The sequence below is a fragment of the Rana temporaria genome, chromosome 5 (assembly GCF_905171775.1).
Source record: "Rana temporaria chromosome 5, aRanTem1.1, whole genome shotgun sequence".
Lineage (NCBI taxonomy): Eukaryota > Metazoa > Chordata > Amphibia > Anura > Ranidae > Rana > Rana temporaria.
Genome location: NC_053493.1, coordinates 44,649,847 through 44,671,450, shown reverse-complemented (window position 1 = coordinate 44,671,450; position 21,604 = coordinate 44,649,847). Strand labels below are relative to the sequence as shown.

Below are 21,604 nucleotides of genomic sequence, written 5' to 3'. Positions count from 1 at the left end.
TTGAAAGGAACTTCCCCTTTATAGTCCCGTCGTACATGTTGTACATCACCGTGCTTTGGTCGGACGTTTTTTTGCATGAACGTGTGTATGCAAGTCAGGCTGGAGAGGAATCGCGTCATGAAAAACTACAGGTTTTTGGACGTCAGGAAAAATTATGGTGTGTACGCGGCATTAGAGTGTAAGCTCCTTGAGGAAAGGGACTGATGTGAATGTACGGTATGTAGAACACTGTGTAAATTGTCATCACTATATAAATGCCTGTTATAGATTATCAAAAATGATGGGAAAGCCCACTGCCTCCTAAAAGTTTACTGAAATATAGCCGGATTCAGAGACAGTTACGACGGCGTATCAGTAGATACGCCGTCGTAACTCCGAATCCGCGTTGCCGTAACATTAAGCGTATGCTCAAACTGAGATACGCTTAAAAGTTGCTAAGATACGAGCGGTGTAAGTCTTCCTATGGCGTCGTATCTTAGCTGTCTATTTATGCTGGCCGCTAGGGGCGTGTACGTGTACGCTGATTTACACCTTGAATATGTAAATCAGCGAAATACACCTATTCCCGAACGTACGCACGGCCGTCGCAGTAAAGATACGCCATTTACGTAAGGCGTTTTCAGGCGTAAAGATAAACCACCAAAAGGATGGTGCAGCCAATGTTAAGTATTGACGTCGGACCTGCCGTTTGCGTAAGAATAGGGCTGGGCGTAGGTTACGTTCAAGTCGAAAGCATTGACTATTTGCGATGTGATTTGGAGCATGCGCACTGGGATACGTCCACAGACGGCGCATGCGCTGTTCGTTCAAAGCGTCAATTACGTGGGGTCACAAATAATTTACATAAATCACGCCCACCTCTTACACAATTTTCCGGGCTTACGCCGGTCAATTTACGCTACGCCGCCACAACTTACGGAGCAAGTGCTTTGTGAATACTGCACTTGCCTCTCTAACTTGCGGCGGCGTAACGTAAATAACATACGCTACGCCCGCATAAAGTTAAGCCGCCCTACCTGAATCTAGCTAATAGTTTTGAAAAGTTTTGTTGAAATTGCAGTTTTTTGTACTGCATTTCCAGAGCTTTTTTTCTCAGAAAATAGGTGCAGGAACTCAACCACGACCCTGTTCAAATTTCAAAAATAGTAGAAGGGTCTTTAAGGGGCATTAAATACCAGGATTGTATTACATGCAGAGTTTAGGGGGTTACACACAGTGCAGAGCTGTCACTTGTAAACACAGAAACCAGACTTTTATGTTTACAAGTGATTGTGGTGAGCAGGCACCAAAGGGTCTGAGCCAGAGGTGGTGGAACTGAGTTCCCCAAATTCCCCCTGAAAAAAAGCCCTGTAGCATTTCTATTAGTAGTTTTTAGCAGGATTGTACATCTTTTTAATATTGCCTTGACTTTCTTACTGCTTCACCCAGAGAATTTTCAATATCTTCCAATATCAGACAAAATGATACCGTTTTTGAGACTTTCGTGACATAGAAAAGTTTTCTTGATGATGGATCCTCCAGCACCTCCAGCAGAATAAATTGATTTTCTGGATGTGGTTTTATTTGTTACATAAGACAGTCATATTTGCAGAAAAAGGAAAGCTGATTGTAATAGATTTCTTGAAAAAATCCATAATTGCCATCTGCGCTGGATAAGTCCTTCCCAGATCAATTTCACAAGCTTTGCAGAAATTGTTCTACTATAGCAGATTATGAGTTATAACCAGCAAATACACAGTGAGTGGCATATCTCAGAACACCAAGAAATCAAAGTATGTTTCTGTGTGCTAAATTATATATAAATTTACTCTGGTGACTTAGTAGCAATACTTGGAACCTATAAACTGTGAGTGACAATAGATTATAAACACTCATAAACTTCTGTTGACTGAGTTATTGTTTTGCCTCCCTAGAGGATTACAACATCATTTCCCGCCATTAGAGGTCTTCATTGTAAATAGAGATTTTAATATTACAAAATCTAATTATGGTACATATATAGCTATTACACGCTGACCAATCAAGCACAGCTATCATTCTTAGGGCTCTTTCACACGGGTTGACCGTTCAGGTTGATGGGTATTGAAAGCTTTGTATTAATTTGTATTAATGCTTGAAATTGGATTGGAGATAATAAAGTGTTATTAAACCCATTGTCCATTTATTGCTAGAGTTTTTTTTTCTCTTACAGGGCCAATCAGCACTGTCCAGACAGAGGTTCAGGGGTCCTGCAGCCTCATAAGACATTCAGGGGAAAGAGTCCTCCTACAAGCTTTAACTAGTGTTCGGCCAGACACTGAAAGAAGTCACGAGAATGCTAAATACTGCTCATGAGAAAAGATATTTAGTGGTTTATATAAACTAAAATTAGGGCTGTTACTGATTAAAATTGTTGTGTTCAGTAATCGACTAATTTCGATTAATTATAACGCACAGTTTTTTATTTATTTTTTATTAAACTCTCCCACCATACTGTAATATCCACATCTCTCCCCATACTGTAATATCCACATCTCCCCCATACTGTAATATCCACATCTCCCCCCATACTGTAATATCCACATCTCTCCCCATACTGTAATATCCACATCTCCCCCCATACTGTAATATCCACATCTCCCCCCATACTGTAATATCCACATCTCCCCCTGTAATGTCCACATCTCCCCCATACTGTAAGATCCACATCTCCCCCCATACTATAATATCCACATCTCCCCTGTAATGTCCACTTCTCCCCCCATACTGTAATATCCACATCTCCCCCCATACTGTAATATCCACATCTCCCCCATAATATCCACATTTCCCCCCATACTGTAATATCCACATCTCCCCCCCCATACTGTAATATCCACATTTCCCCATAATATCCACATTTCCCCCCATACTGTAACATCCACATCTCCCCCCCATACTATCCACATTTCCCCCCATACTGTAATATCCACATTTCCCCCCATACTGTCATATTCGCATCTCCCCCGTAATGTCCACATCTCCCCACATACCTTAATATTCACATCTACCCCCATACTGTAATGTCCACATCTTCCCCCATACTGTAATGTCCACATCTCCCCCATAATATCCACATCTCCCCCCATACTGTAATATCCACATTTCCCCCCATACTGTAATATCCGCATCTCCCCCGTAATGTCCACATCTCCCCACATACCTTAATATCCACATCTCCCCCCATACTGTAATGTCCACATCTTCTACCTTACTGTAATGTCCACATCTCCCCCCATACTGTAATATCCCCATCTCCCCCATAATATCCACATTTCTCCCATACTGTAATATCCACATCTCCCCCCATACTGTAATATCCACATCTCCCCCCATACTATAATATCCACATCTCCCTTGTAATGTCCGCTTCTCCCCCCCATACTGTAATATCCACATCTCCCCCCATACTGTAATATCCACATCTCCCCCATAATATCCACATTTCCCCCCATACTGTAATATCCACATCTCCCCCATAATATCCACATTTCCCCCCATACTGTAATATCCACATTTCCCCCCATACTGTCATATCCACATCTCCCCCCATACTGTAATATCCGCATCTCCCCCGTAATGTCCACATCTCCCCACATACCTTAATATCCACATCTCCCCCCATACTGTAATGTCCACATCTTCCCCCATACTGTAATGTCCACATCTCCCCCATAATATCCACATCTCCCCCCATACTGTAATGTCCACATTTCCCCCATATACTGTAATATCCACATCTCCCCCATAATATCCACATTTCTCCCATACTGTAATATCCACATCTCCCGCCATACTGTAATATCCACATCTCCCCTGTAATGTCCACATTTCCACCATACTGTAATATCCACATCTCCCCCATACCGTAATGTCCACATCTCCCCCCATACTGTAATATCCACATCTCCCTGCTCACGCTGATACTAGGTCGCTGGGTGTACCAAGATGGCCGCAGCTCCGAAACTAGGCCGAAGCCACGGCTTTTCCTATGGGTGAGACCACGGAGCTCAATCCATGGATTGTCCTGATCAAAATGATTTTGATCGATCAAAGAAATTAACGACTAATTGAGGAATTAATCGTTAATTTCCACAGCCCTAACTAAAATTATTGCTATTCCATGCTCCTTGTACTGTGGGAGACCAGATATAGTAAATGCAGGCTCCTGGGTTTAGTAATACTTTAATAAGATAAGAAGGTATGTATTATTTTCCCTTCACAGGTGGGAATCCTACTGGGTAATTACAATTGTAACCCTCTGGGGTTATAAGAAATTTTACTCCCCAAACAGGAAATTGCGCTACACCTGTAAGTAAATGAGAGAACCAAAGCATTCGCTAAGTGGCTCAACTGAAGACAGGGTGTAAGGTCCCGAGTCTGAACCTGCACCGCTGCTGTGTCTGGCAATGTCTCTTTTTGCTGAGCCACCTGAGATGCTGGACAGCTCCCTGTATGATGCATTGGACAATCCTGCCTTGTGCTTTGTTTCTCCTAAAACTGGAACTCCTTGCTCCTCCCACAAGCTTCCTATTTAAGCCATGCCTTTGCACTTCCTGTTTGCCAAATTATTGTTCTCTCTCCAGCCTATATCTCGGTCTTGTCACTCATGCTGCCATCTACCACTTGTTACTAACTCTTGGCTTGTTCCTCTACTACACTTCTGCTTAATCCTAATCTGCGACCACTTGTTACCGACCTTTGGCTTGTTAACTGAATACACTTCTGCTTGATCCCTACCTGATATATATGCTACTGAAATTCCTGCTTGCTCACCTCCTGATGGGGCGATTCTGAGGACCATAACCTGGTACTAACACACAGCTAAACCCATCTCTACCATCAGGAGTTCTGGTGAACACTGGTTAGACTCCGCACCTTGGGTGAGCCTGTGTCATCTGCAAGGGTGACCAGCTGCTGCACTTATACAGCTGGTCGGTGGGAGCCTCTCTATTGCTATAGCTACTGGCATCTGAGCCTGATCCCTGAGCATGACACAGGGCCTCTGTGAGTAGAGGGGATTTCCTTCCTGGGAAATTAGCCAGTAATCTAATCAAAGTCATTTGAAGCAGAAGAACTACAGCAGCCAGCATATACCATTACCATAAGCATATAGATGCACACCAGTATAGAAATAATATAAGTTTTATTTATTAAAAAATGAATAACAGGGTACATTCAATGTACAAACAGATATTATCAGCAAAGGGTGCAAAAGGAATCCTGGTGGAATTATGCACATATACCTGTGTATATATAGTTATTTATAGCGATACCTCCAGATGAATGTTGCAGCAAAGTACCGTTGCAGGGGCCAGTGAGGATGATGCAACATCTGTCTAGGTGCAGTTTGCAAAATGCAGTTGCACTCTGCAGGGACAGTTGCTCCAGAGCTTAGTAAATGATGTAAAGATTCACTTTGCAAAGAAAACCCAATCCCATGCAAGGAAAATTTTAAAAACTGCATTTTTACTTCCACGTGGTTGGTATAGGGTGGAGGTCAGCAGAGCTTTCCCTTATTTACTAAGCTCTGGAATAAATGCTCTTGCAGAGTGCAACTGCACTTTGAAAAGTGCACAGTGTATTTCCCTTTAGTAAATCAACCCCTCTGTGTTGGAGACCTGAAGACTTTACCCAACCAGTCTGGAACACAGTCCTAGTTATCTGGCAAAAATCATCTCTTCTGATCTTGTATTAGTAGCATGGACAGGACCTTCTCTCTCTACTTCCTTCTTCCACAATATTTTCCCAACAACCCCCGAGTTTGGAAGTGACATACATAATTTTGCATTACAGTGTGATACTAGTAGGTGACAGTAGAGGGTAGCAGATCCATACACAGTAATGGCACTAGGGACTATAGGTACAGGCAGCCACTCACCATCAATATGTCTGCTGCCTCAAGAACAGAGGGTGGTGGTGGATGTGGGGCCCCAGTGGTCATCAGGAGAGGCTCCAGTTGACACTATTGCAGAATTCATCAGTTGTATAGTGGAATGTCACCACATTGCAGAGATAAGCAGAGGGTTTTCTTCTTCTCTCAGCCAAGCCTAACTGCAGAGATCTAGCTCATGAAAGTGACATCATAGGTAATATGATCAAGTCTGTTTAGTCCACCCAAGCTGGAAAGAGAATCAGGGAGCTTAACCTCCTGAGCGGTGTTCCCGAGTCTGACTCAGGGTTAGATTTTTGGGCTAAAATCGGTAACCCCGAGTCAGACTCGGGCTTGCCTCGCTGGATGTACAGGGAGTGTTTACTTACCTTGTCCCTGGATCCAGCGATGCCACCGCGCTGTGTGAGCGAGCGGGACCTCGCTCGATTCACACAGCGTCCTCCTGTGCCGCCGATCTCCGTTCCCTGCGACGTTACGACGCACGGGGACGGAGAACGGTGCCAAATTCAAAAAAGTAAACAAACACTTTACATACAGTATACTGTAATCTTATAGATTACAGTACTGTATGTAAAAAAAAACACACCCCTTGTCCCTAGTGGTCTGCCCAGTGTCCTGCATGTCATTTTATATAATAAAAACCTTTTTTTCTCCCTGCAAACTGTAGATTGTCCATAGCAACCAAAAGTGTCCCTTTATGTCAAAAATAGTTTTAGATCAGCTAGAAAACAGCGATAATAAATTATAATCACTTGCAGAATTGTGCGATAGCGATTTGTGGGGAAATTCGTCATAAAAAAAAAAATAATAATGACAACGACAATTCTGCAACTGAGAAAATTTCAGTGATTTTGATTTGATTACATTATTGAATAATTTTTATTATAATTATATTATTATTTGTTATAATTATTTATAGTTATTTATTATATTATAATTTATAATTTTGTTTTTAAAAAAATGTCATACCCGGGATGCCTATTAAAATCTTGTTTGGTCAGATTTAAGTGAGTTATTTCTAAAAATTACAGGCCTACAATATAAAACGCCAAATTTCCTTGCAAATAATGGTACCGCTTTCAGCATGTTTTTTCTGAAAGAATCATACCGCCAGGGAGGTTAACTAACAGTTACCAGTCTTTTTCAGAATAGAATAAATGTCTCTCTTTTTTTTTGGACAGTCTTTCCACATGCAGGGTAGTCTTTCTCTCTCTGCACGTGGCATTATCTTCACCGTTTAGGGTTCCACCTTTTGGCATGGTGGGCTACATACTTTTTGATGGGTTTTTGAGGGGTTATGCCAGAAAAAAAGGTTGCTATGGAACCCTGTGATTTGTAGTTATGCCATTGAACTTAATTTCCTACATTCTATTAATATGACCATGAAAAGTTTTCAAAGTTTACGCCTATGAATATTGCTGCAATAATTGTTTAAAAGAAAAATAGATAATTATTTGCCATTTGAGGAATTTCCCCAAACACTATACAAAATGTTAGTGTTATATAAATATAAAAAAATACATATTAATGAAATAAGCAAATTATGCAAAAAAGTTTACCTTTGTACAATGTGCAGTTTAAGAAAGAAAGGTCATCAATGCCAATGTCCCCAGTGAATCCATCACCCACCATGCCTGTGATTAACAGCTGAAAAATAACATACATGATAACATGATAACATGAATGGAAGCACCTTCGAAACAAAACAACCACACAATATAATAGCATTATCATTTTTATACAACTACAATCCTGTGTGTAAACACAAACTTATGCTAATGATATTATGATTTTAAATGCCTGCCAAATAATCAGTAATTTTTATTTTAGCTTTTTCTAGCTGGGGAGGGCTGAGTTAAAAAAAAAAAAAAAAAAGCTAGCTTATATTGCATAATACCATGATAATTTTTCTTTGTTTCCGGGTTTAGATATGCTTTAAGAGAATTTTTTACAATTATGGTACTTTTATGCACACTTGGGAGTTGAACAAGTACAATGGAAGCATGGGATTAGGGATCTGACAGGGCAGTACTGTCTAATCCAGTTGTTGTCAATTTATGGGATTTAAAAGGCCTCAGGGTGCAGGACTCAGGAATGCTCTGCATACAGGGTATAGGGTGCAGGAGTGCGCTACGTACAGCGTGTAGGACTCAGAAATGCTCTGTGTACGGGGTGTAGGGCTCAGGAGTGCTCTACGTACAGGGTGTAGGACTTAGGAATGCACTACATATAGGGTGCAGGTCTTCAAAGTGAACCATGTACAGCATACAGGACTCTGGAAAGCAGTACATACAGTGTGTAGGACTCAGGAGTGTGCTATGTACAGATTCTAGGTCTCAGAACTGTGCTACGTTTAGGAGTGCTAAATACAGGGTGCAGGGCTCAGAAGTTTGGTACGTACAGGGTGCAGAATTCAGGAGTGTGCTATGTATGGGAGCAGGGTTCAGAAGTTCACTATGTACAGGGCACAAGGCTCAAGAGTTTGCCATGTACAAGGTGCAGAGTTAAGTAGTGCATGCTTCACAAGCCAGTTTATCCCAATACCACCCATCCAGTACAGAACTCTTCCCCTTTTCAGTACAGACTTGTTCTTTCGCACCAAATCCTCACCCGACAAGAGGGGGCCTGCTGTCAACTAACAGCTACAACAGTTACAGAGTGTGTGCTGCCTGCTCACGCAAACTTTAGAAGGAGCTGCCGTACACATCCCCTGTCCCCTCCCTCTCTCACCACCAGTGCGTAGCATTGTCACCTGTACTCACAGAAACGGGGCTTCTGTGTGTGGAAGTGAAAGCAGTGAGCGGCAGGTAAAGGGTTGTTGCCAGAGGTGGCACGTTCCGAACGAAAAAAAGCCCTGGTTGTATCAAAAATTCACTTTTTATCTTTTAAAACATTTTTCCCAGTGCTATACATTTCATCAAATATCTAAATTGCTGCATTTGTAAATTTCGAAAGCCTATATAAAGGAATAGTAGCGGTAAAAAAAAAAACACTTTTAGGTTTAACTAATATATATATTTTTTTATAATTCTCCTTTAAGGGGGCATGGCAGGGGGTGTTCCCTGTCTAAAAAAGCCTACAACTTTTGGTAATTCCCATCCAAAAAATCTGGGAGGAGGTTGGAGGTTGGAAGCATGCTGCAGAAGACAGTGAGAAATTAAGGTTACATAAGGTCAGTAGAGATCACTTCTATTACCCCTTTACAAAACAATGCTCCTTCAGCTATATAGTGCTGGATTCCAAAAGCCACACTACGAGCATCAAAGGGTTGCATATGGCCCTTGGGCACCATCCGTGAGAGAAACAATGCCATAGGCATGGAGGTCAGTGGGAGTAAAAACAATTACAGCATTGGCGTCAGTGAGAGGAATAGTACTGCATTGTTGGTGTCAGTGGGAGCAATAGTGCCGCAAGGGCCATATAAAGGCAAACAAAGGGCCACTTTCTTTGTGCCTGACTGCCTCTCAGTTGTGTATTTAGGTTTTGTGCTGCCCTAGGCCTGACTAAACTCTTGCACCCCCTAATTTAAATATGACCCACCCCTTTCTGTCAAGGCCACCCTTACTCTATCTAAAATGACAAAAAAAAAGTGTTGCCTATACTTCTACTTTAAGCACAAATTTCTGATAATTTTATGGAGAGGACTAAGAAGATATAACCATGTCAATGGTGCAGCAGAAAACATATAGCACAGTGAGGAAGGTTTGTGGTCCAGGATGATAGGACAGTCAAAATTAGAAGCAGCGCCCCCCCCCCTCCCCCACAGTTGCGTGATGCCGGACGCCCGCATACTGGAAACAGTGCAGCCGCTTTATGGGGGCACTAGACTAATTTGCCTCTCAGCCCAGTCCACCCCATAAGACTGGCGCTACACTAACAGTGTAGCGCAAGCCGGCAGGGACTCTTTCTGTGCTGCCCCCCTACAAAGTGCTGCACTAGGCCTGGGCCTTGTTGGCCTAGGCCAGGATACAGCGTTGCTACCTCTGCATTATTGTGGGAAAGATCCTGTTATACTCAGCGACTCCTACAGGGGGTAGCCCTTAAGTAGAATAGGAAAAGGCTAGAACCCTTGAGGCCTCGTTCACACGACCGAGAAACTCGACAGAATCCATCAAGAAACTTGGTGGGAGAGCTTTTTTGCAGAGGAAAACGGTCGTGTGTATGTTTTTCATCAAGGAAACTGTTGAGGAACTCGACTAGGAAAAAGAGAACAAGTTCTCTTTTTCCTCTACGGGAGTCTCAATTTCCTCGTCGTGTTCCTCATCGGGCTTGTTTTCGACGAGAAACTCGAGCGTGTGTATGCTAAGAAACCCGCGCATGCTCAGAATAAAATATGAGACAGGAGTAAAAGTAGCATTTGTAATGGAGATAACACATTTTTCACGCTGTAACAGACTGAAAAGTGCAAATCGTCTCTTACCAAACTTTTACTTAACACCCAGTAACATGAGATTAGCAAAAGCAGCCCCATGGGTTGTGCCAGTGGAATCAAACTTCCCCTGCCATTGTATGTGTTGTACGTCACCGCGTTTGAGAACGAAGAGATTTTGTCTTGACAGTGTGTACGCAAAGCAAGCTTGTCGAGTTCCTTGACAAGCCTAACAAGGAACTCGTCGAGGAAAACGATGTGTCTCGTCCGACAAGTTCCTCGGTCGTGTGTACGAGGCCTGACAGCTTTTTTATTGCTGTATGTGCCTCTACAGCAGATTTTCTGCTGCTTTCTGTCTGATGGAACTATTATCACTATGAGCAGTAAGTGAAGGGAAATCTGGATAGCAATAAAACCCAACAGAGTTGCTTATCCTTTCCCAGTTAAAAAAATAAAAGTTTTGATTGGACATGCACTTTAACACTGAATATTTGAATTCCTGCCTTAGTCCATCATGATTGATTCTAATATAGGCTTAATCATCATAGGGAAACACAACATAAATTTTCAGTGACTTTAAATATCTCCTCCTTTAAAAAATAATATCAAGCTATTTCATCAGATGTGTGCTCCTCTGCATTGCTATCGGGAAAGTTCACGCAATTATAACATCAAGAAAACATACTTCCCTTAGAATTTCTTCATGTTGCTCTGATGTCTATACTTGTGGTGCCAACTGCCTTTCGCTTGTCAAGTTGTGCCAGAGCTGCACCTGCTCTGCCTTAAACAATCTACATCCGACATTTAAATAATTGATTGCAATGCTGTAATAACACGACTGTGTTGTAAATAATGCAAACATACATTCTTTGTGATCCTGGCAGTTACATAAATAAAATACTTTTTATCTTTTTCTAGCAGACAATGGCCTGGAGCACGCACGCTAGTATTCCGAGGATGCCAGCCAAAACTGACTCTGCGCTAGGAAAGAAACTTACATAAGACAGCCTCACTCAGCTGATCTCAAGGGTTCTGCTACACTGAATCAGCCTCAGATTTTAGCAGCCAGGTCAATTTCCCATCTATTCTTTTCAATGAGTTTCAGTAAATCTTTGTAATTGGATTTTTAGATGTAGAAATGTGTTGACCGCCATTTAACAAATTACCATCTCCAACCAAACTTGCATGTCAGTTCACTGGGAGCAGATACCGTGAAGTTCATTTCACAACTCATTTATAACTTCAATAAGTACAAATGGTGCTCCGTTTCTTAATAATGGAGAAATGCTTGTTTTCCGACAGGTAGTATGGAAACTCGATAATCTTCCTGAGTCTTTAGATGGGAATCTATGGATTTTAGTCAGTAAACCATGAGATCCATTAAATATTTTTCTCACTTTTATAGTACAAAAATAATTATCATGAATTTTAATTTTAAGCATGGGCTGACAGGTGATGGAATAGCAACTACTGTATGAATAAAAACTTGGTTGTAGAGATGCATTAGCAGGTAGAAGGATGGAATAATGAACTGATCGATGGATTAGCTGAGAGGTAGGCAATACTGTGGAAGGATAGGTGGAAGAAGTAAGACATGATGGATAGGCAGACTGATAGATGGATGGAGGGGATATATGGATGGGTGAATGCGGTAAACTGGTTTTCAGAGTAATATAATTGGCTCAGTTGTTTTTCAGTCTTATCTTTTATATCACACCACATTTATTTAACGTGCCTGTAAAACCAATTTAGAGCAAATGTGTTATACTTATCTTTACCCTAACCCCTTATGCCCCGTACACACGATAATTTTTCGTGTTGTAAAAAACTAAGTTTTCAGTCTTTAGAAAAAAACGTTTTTTTTTTTTCAACTTGATCATTAAAACAATCTTGCCTACACACGATCGTGAAAAAAAAATGCTCTAGCAAAGCGCGGTGACGTACAACACGTACGATGGCACTATAAAGGGGAAGTTCCATTCGGATTACGCAAGCCTTTGAGCTGCTTTAGCTTTCGTGTTAGTAAAAGACGATTTGCGCTTTTCTGTCTGTTACAGCATGATGAATGTGTTTACATTACGAACGGTATTTTTACCAGAACGAGCGTTCCCGTCTAATAACTTGCTTCTGAGCATGCGCAGATTTTTCACATCATTAAAGCCCACACACGACCATTTTTTACAACCTGAAAAACAACAACGTTAAAAACGTTGTGAAAAAATAGAGCATGTTCGAAAAAAAAATTGTCCGTTTTTCAGAACCCGAAAAGTGCTCTGAAGCCCACACACAATCGTTTTTAATGACATTAAAAAAACGTAATTTTTTAGAACCCGAAAAACGGTCGTGTGTACACGGCATCACACTAACTTTTAGCATAAATTGATATTAATCCCAAAACCTAAAATGTAAAACCTAAAATGTAATATATTGCAACTTACCAATAATTAGATGTAGTAACTGCATTCGTTTTTGTTCTTACGCTTTTTTCCTCTGCTTTTACCTGTTGATCTGGCCAGGAACACATTTCCTGTATTAGCGTGCACCCATTCTGGGTAAAAGGGCACAGGGGGTACATTTAGACAGCAGTGTTGCCAGTCTGGGATAATCGTGGTGAAGAGGGAATGACAAGTTTACAGTACAGATCGATGCAGGTAACCAAGGTCTTACAAGTTCAATTATGCCATCATTGGAAAAGAGTGCTTAGCTGTGAAGTGGGCTTTTTATTCCATACATAATAGCTGTTGGGTAGAATTTTTTGATCCCAAAACAAAAAGATCGACAGGAGAGTTAATATGTGGTTCCTGGATCTTCAAGCTTTAAGCTACACAGTAAAGCCCCTTTCAGACAGGGCAGACTCCGCTAGCTCAGAGGTGGATCACTCCATTGATCCCCAACGAGCAGGCAAATTACAGGTCCATCTCCGCTCACTGTGCAGAGACAGACCTGTCAGAGCCCTGCTGTCCTCTATGGGGAGATGCACTGGACAGATGGCGAATGTATCGCCATCCATCTGTTTTCAGCGGATCTTGTCGGATCGGATGACAGGCGGGTCTCAGCCGACACATATCCGCTGACATCCGCCTCCCCATAGAAGTCAATGGGTGGCCTGCTCGGATCCGCCTGAAAAACGGACAGGCGGAAGCGATCAGGCCGGTCATGTAAAAGGGGCCCATCACCCTGATGTCAAGATCTGCATGATCCTTGAGAGGCCTGTATGTCTGTTTGTGGTGGTCACCTGTGTCCATAAAGACAATTGTCTAATTTTAGATAAATGTGGTGGAGGTATCTATATATTTATTAATTGTTAGTATTATGTTGAAATTTCAACAAAGTATTTTAGTTTCATAATACAGATAATTCCTTTTTGAAGAATTATTTTGGGAAATTCCTCCTTCCCCTTTTTCTATATTAAGCTACAGATGCCTTGTCCTGGGTTCACTTATACCCTGCCACGAGGTTAACCTCCCTAACGGTAATCCAGAGTGTGGCCCGGGGTGAATTTTCATTACCAAAAGGGGTAACCCCGAGCCACACTCGGGATTGCATTGCAGGATCCAGGCAAAGTTACTTACCTTGTCCCTAGGATCCTGCAATGTCTCCCTGCTGTGTCTGCGGGCTGTGTTTTCCGCTCGCGGACTCACGGTGTTGGGCTCTGTTCCCTGCGAGCGCTGCGACACACGGGGATGGAGCCCAGGCCAAATTCACATAACACATAGAGTACAGGCATACCCCACTTTTAAGTACATGATGAGCTGGAAAGCGCAAAATCAGGCTCACTTCTGAATATAAACCAATGAGCTTCCAGGTTGTCGTGTACACACGAACATTTTTCAGGTTGTAAAAAATGACGTTTTTTTCAACTTAAAGTGGAGTTCCACCCATAAATATAACATTACATCAGTAGTTTTAAAAAAATGTCAATTACATCTTAGGATGTAATTGAATCAACGATATTGATCACAAAATATGTTGGGTGAAATGAATCTCCCCAAGAGCAGGAACAAGGCTTCAGAAATTACAGTGGAGCTACAGTATAATTCATAGTACATACCATACATTTAATGTTCAGGTTTTATCTATGACCTTTGTACTATATTTTATTCTGATAAATTAAATAAGTAAGACAGTTAAAGCGGGAGTTCACCCAATTCGTTATTTTTTTCTATTTTCCCCTTAGCTTCATGCTCGTTTTGTCTAGGGGAATCGGCTATTTGTTTTAAAATATGATCCGTACTTACCCATTTTCGAGATGCATCTTCTCCGTCGCTTCCGGGTATGGGTCTTCGGGAGCAGGCGTTCCTTCTTGATTGACAGTCTTCCGAGAGGCTTCCGACGGTCGCATCCATCGCGTCACTCATAGCCGAAAGAAGCCGAACGTCTGTGCGGCTCTATACTGCGCCTGCGCACCGACGTTCGGCTTCTTTCGGAAAATCGTGACGCGATGGATGCGACCGTCGGAAGCCTCTCGGAAGACTGTCAATCAAGAAGGAACGCCCAGTCCCGCAGCCCATACCCGGAAGCGACGGAGAAGATGCATCTCGTAAACGGGTAAGTACGGATCATATTTTAAAACAAATAGCCGATTCCCCTAGACAAAACGAGCATGAAGCTAAGGGGAAAATGTGTTCGCTATGGGTGAACCTCCGCTTTAACACATAATTCAGCAAAAAAAAAAAGATTGTTAACGCAAAAAGATAATAACGAACAAAGAAAATGTATGGTTAAATCAAGAGTGAAGGCTAAATAAATTTTAGCTTGCCTGTAAACATAGTTTTAAAAGCATATATAACGGAAGTGGTTTTAGTGTAGGGCTTTCCAACTGTACGTCTGGGCAAAATAAATAAAATATACAGTACATGTCTACAATACAATGCACATGTCTGCATGTTTTATCCTTTTAAATATGATGCACAGAAGAAAATACCACAGGAGGAAAGAAGAGAAAGCATTGCTGATTGAAGAGATGATGGTCAGAGCAGCAGTGGTCTGATACAACAGTCGGTAACCAGTGGTCCGTGGACCACTGATGGTCCATAAGGAAATTTTGGGTGGTCCCAGGGGATTCTGCCACAAATCAGCATTGTGGCTGATGTAAAACACCCAATGTTGTTTCCAATGCGTGCTCACAGTCAATACTGAATTGATAACTGATGCCTCCTTTGAAGTTCTTGCTCCTGTGAACTCAGAGGGAGGTGCAGGTAGTAGTGCAGAGAGTGGGAGGTGAAGAAGGAGGGGACTTCCAATGGCAGCACTGATCACAGACTGTGAGAGGGAGCACGGAGCTTGAGTACATGGCTGGATAAGGAGGTGAGATGAGCCTATATAAGGCAGAAGCAATGCATAGTGCGGGGGCAGGGAGTGGAACATTGTGTGTATAAGTCAGCAGTTTGATCCAGGGTGAGTGGGGGAAAGAGCCGGAGCATTGTGTGTATAAAGCATGTCAAATTCATGTTAGTGGTCCACGCATTCAAAACTGTGAGGTTAGTGGTCTGAGAGGTCTGAAAGGTTGTCGACCACTGGTCTGATACACCCTCTGCTTGTTGGCTGAACAGACACCAGCTGTGGTTGTCAGAAACCAATGGCCTCAACATGAGATCCCTCTGTTAGTGCTTTATTTAGCCCAAGGGTTGAATGAAAATAATCTAAGTGTGTACTCAGCTCAACTGGTACAAACTTGAGTCAACTTGCCTGTATATATTTTTTTTGTGATCTCAGTTGAAATTTAACCCTAAAACTGATAGTTATGTTTTTTAATATATATATATATATATATATATATATATATATATATATATATATATATATATATATATATATATATATATATATATATATATGGAGGTTAAACTACCTTATAGCTCTATAGGGAGCCCAGTATGATTTCTGTTCTTCAGTTTGTAGGTCTTCATAAAGACTGCAAGAGAAGTATAAATGGCACCTGGTAGAATTCCTGTCCTGATATAGAGTTAGACTCCAAGATGGACAGAGCTTGAAGCGCTATCAAGGCTATCAAGGCTATCTCCCTTCAAAGAGAGATATAGTTACTGGATCAGTTGCCCTACCAGATTGCAACTGACCTATAAGGCAATACAGTGGGGTTTTGGAGTTCTAATGCATTTTACATGCAATAATCTACAATGCTGATAATGGCTTTTGGCTTTGTTGAATTGGTTTATTGATCTGTGGATGCTATAAGGCGGATTTTCAAAAATCCACTCATCTCTACCAACATTCCAAATCCCAAGGGTCTAAAAACTGACATTTGGAAGGTAACTGGAAAGTGAGATGTGATTGTTGGGTGAAGTATTTGTTACTCATCTTTTGCAAGCAATGAACATTAGTCGGATTTTCATTGGTTTTATAAACATGTTTGTTGCAGAGATCTGAAATAATTCCAAATTATCTAGAATTATAATAAATTTTGCAATAGACATCAATAATTCATCAAAGATGGTCCTAGAAATGTTGAGATTTATTTTCATTCACTGTTAGAATTATGGCTTTTTTCAGATTTTTGAACTACACTACAGCGGTGCTTACAACATATGTAACATGATTATTAAAAGGAAAAAATATGAAATATTACCTGAAATGGATAAGTACTGTTGATGTACAGGACTTTCTTTAACCATCTGTTGCCTTTATTTCCGAATGTCTGCCACAACACCTGGCCCCTGGTGTTCCTCACGGTTCGCTTGTAGATTGCCAAGGAAAAGATTTGGCTTCCAAACATATGGTAATGGAAGCGGAAGATGCAGGTTTTATTATCGTTGTTGATGGTGGCATCTATTTCAGGGCTTAGTAGGATAGCTTGGTTCCTGTACATCTGAGGCTCTGAGGTCTCAATGTAGAGGTAATGCCCTCGAACTGTGCCCAAAGTATGGTCCTTCATAGGTCCAGTGTCTAAAGTCGGAGTCTGGCCTTGGTGTCTTGTCCAGTCAAAGTCATCTTCTGTGTCTTGTGCCCAGTTACATATTCCATCTTCAAAATCACATTGTAATTCAGAGGCTGAAAGGAAGTAAGGGTTAAAGACATTGAAGAGGAACTCCAGCAGAAACATTTTTACTTGTTTTTGAGAGGCATTAAATAGGGTTAGAAACTTTTAGGCTTGAAGGACTTTATCTGTCAGGTTTTCTCGCACTTTAAGTGTTTCAAGACCATTGTCCAGACCCCAAGAACAGAAAATTAGGCGAATTTCCCCAATGGAGACACAAGCAATAATTAAAGTGATACTATGGACAAAACCCCAAATTACATCTATGATGCAGTCTTTCACTACCAAGACAGCTATCCCTCCTACAGAACTCCAGTTTTGCTACTTGTTGATTGTGCCAGTACATACATATTTCCCACTTATTTTAACATGGTGACAACACTTAATTTTGCAGTGAAATTTCATAGCAGCTTTGCCATCCCGTGGATAAAGCAGTCTAATGCCCCGTACACACGTTCGGAATTTCCGGTGGCCTAAAATCTGATGGAATCTTTTGTCGGAATTCCTTTCAAGATGTCTTGCATACACACTGTCAGACCAAATTCCGACCATCCAAAACGCGATGACGTACAACACGTACGATGGCACTATGAAGGGGAAGTTCAAATCTAATGGCGACACCCTTTGGGCTGCTTTTGCTGATCTTGTGTTAGCGCGTGTAAGTAAAAGTTTGGTGAGAGCCGATTCGCGCTTTTCAGTCCGTTACAGTGTGACAAATGTGCTATCTCCATTACGTATGCTAGTTGTACCAGAATGAGCGCTTCCGTTTCCTAATTTAGTCTGAGCATGCGTGGGTTTTTTCTCTGTCGGAGTTGCACACAGACAATAGAAATTTCCTATTGTTTTTTTTTTTCCATCAGAAAAAAATAAAACATGTTCTATTTCTTAACACCGACCAAAAAAAGTCAGATGGGGCCCACACACGATCGGAATTTCCGATGAAAAAAGTCCATCAGAAATTCCGATCGTGTGTACGCGGCATTAGGTGAATTAACTAATTATATAACTCCTGGCAAGCAGCTAAAAATACAGTTGAAACAAATACTAGTCACATTCAACTTGACTTCTTCTGTAACAGTAAAGAGCCATTATGTTGATTATTTGCCATTGCTCTGCCTTTAGCCTAATATTTGGGCTACTTATGAATGTAACCACCATAGTTGGGCTGACTGTGAATATCATAATAACACTCATCATCATTGTATTCAATCCTGTCTCCCTGTAGAACCACTTGTATCCAAGGCCTAGACATATTCAACTGTAAAATTACAGAACCTGTCACTAAATGCCCTGTACACACGACCGTTTTTTCCGTTGAAATAAACTCGGATAGTTTTTCTGACGGAATTCCGCTCAAGCTGTCTTGCATACACACGATCACACCAAATTCTGACGTCAAGAACGCAGTGACATACAACACTACGACGAGACGCGAAAAATGAAGTTTGATGCTTCCGAGCATGTGTTGATTTGATTCTGAGCATGCATGGTTTTTAGTGCGTCGGAATTTATTTTCCAATATTTATTAGGATTGTTTTTGACCGTAGTTTAGAGGAAAGTTGAAGGAGAATAATGGAAAATGTTTCTAAAAGAAAGACAATTCTAAAGCCCTGTAAACACGATCGGTTTGTCAGATGAAAACAGACCGATGGACTGTTTTCATCAGTCAAACTGATCGTGTGTGGGCCCCATCGGTTTGTTTTCCATCGGTGAAAAAAATAGAACATGTTTTACATTTTTCCTATGCATAAAAAAACGATAGAAAAAAACGATCGTCTGTGTGGAAGTCCACCGGTCAAAAATTCACGCATGCTCAGAATTAAGTCGACGCATGCTCGGAAGCATTGAACTTCATTTTTCTCAGCTCGTCATAGTGTTTTACGTCACCGAGTTTAGACATGATCGGATTTTTGACCGATGGTGTGTAGGCAAGACTGATAAAAGTCAGCTTCATCGGATATCCGACGGAAAAATCTATCAGACATCCAATCGTGTGTAAAGGGCTTTAGTGTGAATGTGGCTTTTATTAGAGAAATGTCATACTTATTGTAACCCGCATTTGCATCCCAAACCCAAACCCTGAATTTGAAATATTGACATGGTAACTGAACAAGAATTTTAATGGGGTTTTCATACAAAAATAGTTGACTCCATGATGGTACTAGCAAATCCACAGACAAGCAATGTTTCTGAATGTCTGTGCAAACATTTGAAATTAAATTCTAACATTAAAGTTTAACATGGGTTTTTTGTTGACAACTTGCACAGTGCCTGGTCTTCGCCAGTTCTAACCTTTCAGGACGGGGAAGGTTCACTTTAAATGATGTTAATATTTGGCTGGAGTGCACTTCAATATGACTTTATATAAGCAAGCCTCTCTGGTGCTGCCATAATATATGTATACTTAACAGCCCGGTGCTTTTAAGTTATTACAATTTCGGTGTTGGGAACACAATCATCTATCTCTGTAAGAACATCAAAGACCGACTCTATATTCTCTTAACCAAAGATCTGAACACGCTTAGATTCATCAGCATGTTTATCAAAGGGATATACCCAAGATAATGTGAGAGAAGAGATATGGGAAATTACATTGAGGAGCAATTTTAAGGGGCCAGTTATTAAACATAAAATAAAATTACTTTAAAGAGCTAACCGAGAAAAAAAACTATTTCCGTGTAAATATTCATTTGTCAGATATATCTGCTACATGAGCTGTTTATTAATATACACATATTCTAAGCAGGAGATAAGAATGGAGTGATTAAAATACAGGGACATAATAAATGAGTCTAAAGGGTTTTGGCCCCAAGGAATTCTTTCATTTACAGTTAACTTATCTCTTAATGAGAAAATATAGTCTTTTGTTTTTATATTTTTTAATATGCATACGAATATGATCAGCTTGATGTAAATATTGTCCTAAAATCAAGTTTTTTAAGTCTAGCTTTAAATACACAGTATTTGTTTACTGGCGCAGTCATATCGGCTAATTAATGGGCAAAGTACAGGTTCATAAATCACATTAAAAAAAATGCAGCGCTATAATAAAAACACCCAATGTCCATTAAACCAGATATACAGGTTTATCAAAAGTCCATAGTTAATTTCATTTAATCCAAACACAAATTTATACAATATCCCCACATCCAGTGAAAATTCCTTCATGCAATCTAAAATCTAAAACTCCATTGTTGGGTATTTTTGTAAATTTTTAGTACTTTGTGAAACCACTCTGTCCATTTGTGTATATGTGTGATCTGTTCAATTGTATTTTATCTGCTAGCAAATAAGTAGCTAAGTGTCAGTGAAAATGGATATAATCCAATGACTAGTTCATCTCAGGCCCCGTACACACAAGAGGATCCATCCGCTGAAAAATCTCAGCGGATCGGTTTCAGCGGATAGATCCCCTGGTGTGTACGTTCCAGCGGATATTTCCGATTTCCAGCAGATAAAAATGTGTTAGCATGCTAACAAATCTATCCGCTGGAATCGGCTCCAGCGGATCGATCCGGTGGTCTGTACAGACTCACCGGATCGATCCGTCCGAACCCGTCCCTCGCATGCGTCGTAATGATTCGACGCATGCGTGGATTTCCTTATATGACAGCGTCGCGCACGTCGGCGCGTCATCATCGCGGCGACGGCGTGACACGTCACCGCGGTTGAAAACCGCGCAGATTTGGATCCGATGGTGAGTACATGCCAACGGATACAAATCCGCCAGAGGATTTATCCGTGGAAACGGTCCGGAGGACCGTTCCCGCGGATAAATCCTCTCGTGTGTACGGGGCCTTAGCCATACCCTTGAAAATGTCGGATATGATGAAACGCATCAGTGTGTGGCTAAGTGGAAACTGGAAGTGGCGTTACAAGAAGTGGCATCACACTGGTTCTGGTAGAAGTGGTGAGATCCCGATTGGCACAGTATAGCGTTTCACTATATGGCTCTTGAGCTTTAAGGTTGTTTGTTCTGATATACCTGCATGTTTTTATAAGGAGATTTATTTTAACAAATGTTGATGGATGTGAACACACTTTACCATTGGAGTCTTTTCACATACATTTTTTATGGAATTATCATGGTAAGAAGTACGCAGAGTTATGGAGGAGGAACGAATTATTTAACCACGGTGTCTGAGTGGTCTGCATTTAAAGCAATACATGCCTGTCTATAATATGAGAGGCATTTATATGTGGCGAGTTCTTGTCCTTTGGGGCAGTGGCACATCACGAAGAGCACTGGTGATTGCATGAGGGAATTGTCATTGGATGTAGAGCTGTTGGATATACTAGTGTTTGGGTTAAATTGACTTTACTATGGATT

General features: G+C 41.1%; 1 protein-coding gene across 1 annotated transcript in view; it reads right to left on the bottom strand.

Annotated features, from left to right (window-relative positions):
- MALRD1 (MAM and LDL receptor class A domain containing 1) overlaps positions 1–21,604 on the bottom strand; it is a 529,217-nt gene that overhangs the window by 298,386 nt on the left and 209,227 nt on the right. Inside the window, exons 18-19 of the mRNA XM_040352491.1 lie at positions 16,867–17,288; positions 7,471–7,558 (exon numbers count right to left, since the gene is read on the bottom strand). Of these exons, the coding sequence (XP_040208425.1) occupies positions 7,471–7,558; positions 16,867–17,288 (510 nt within the window). The remainder of the gene's footprint in view (positions 1–7,470; positions 7,559–16,866; positions 17,289–21,604) is intronic.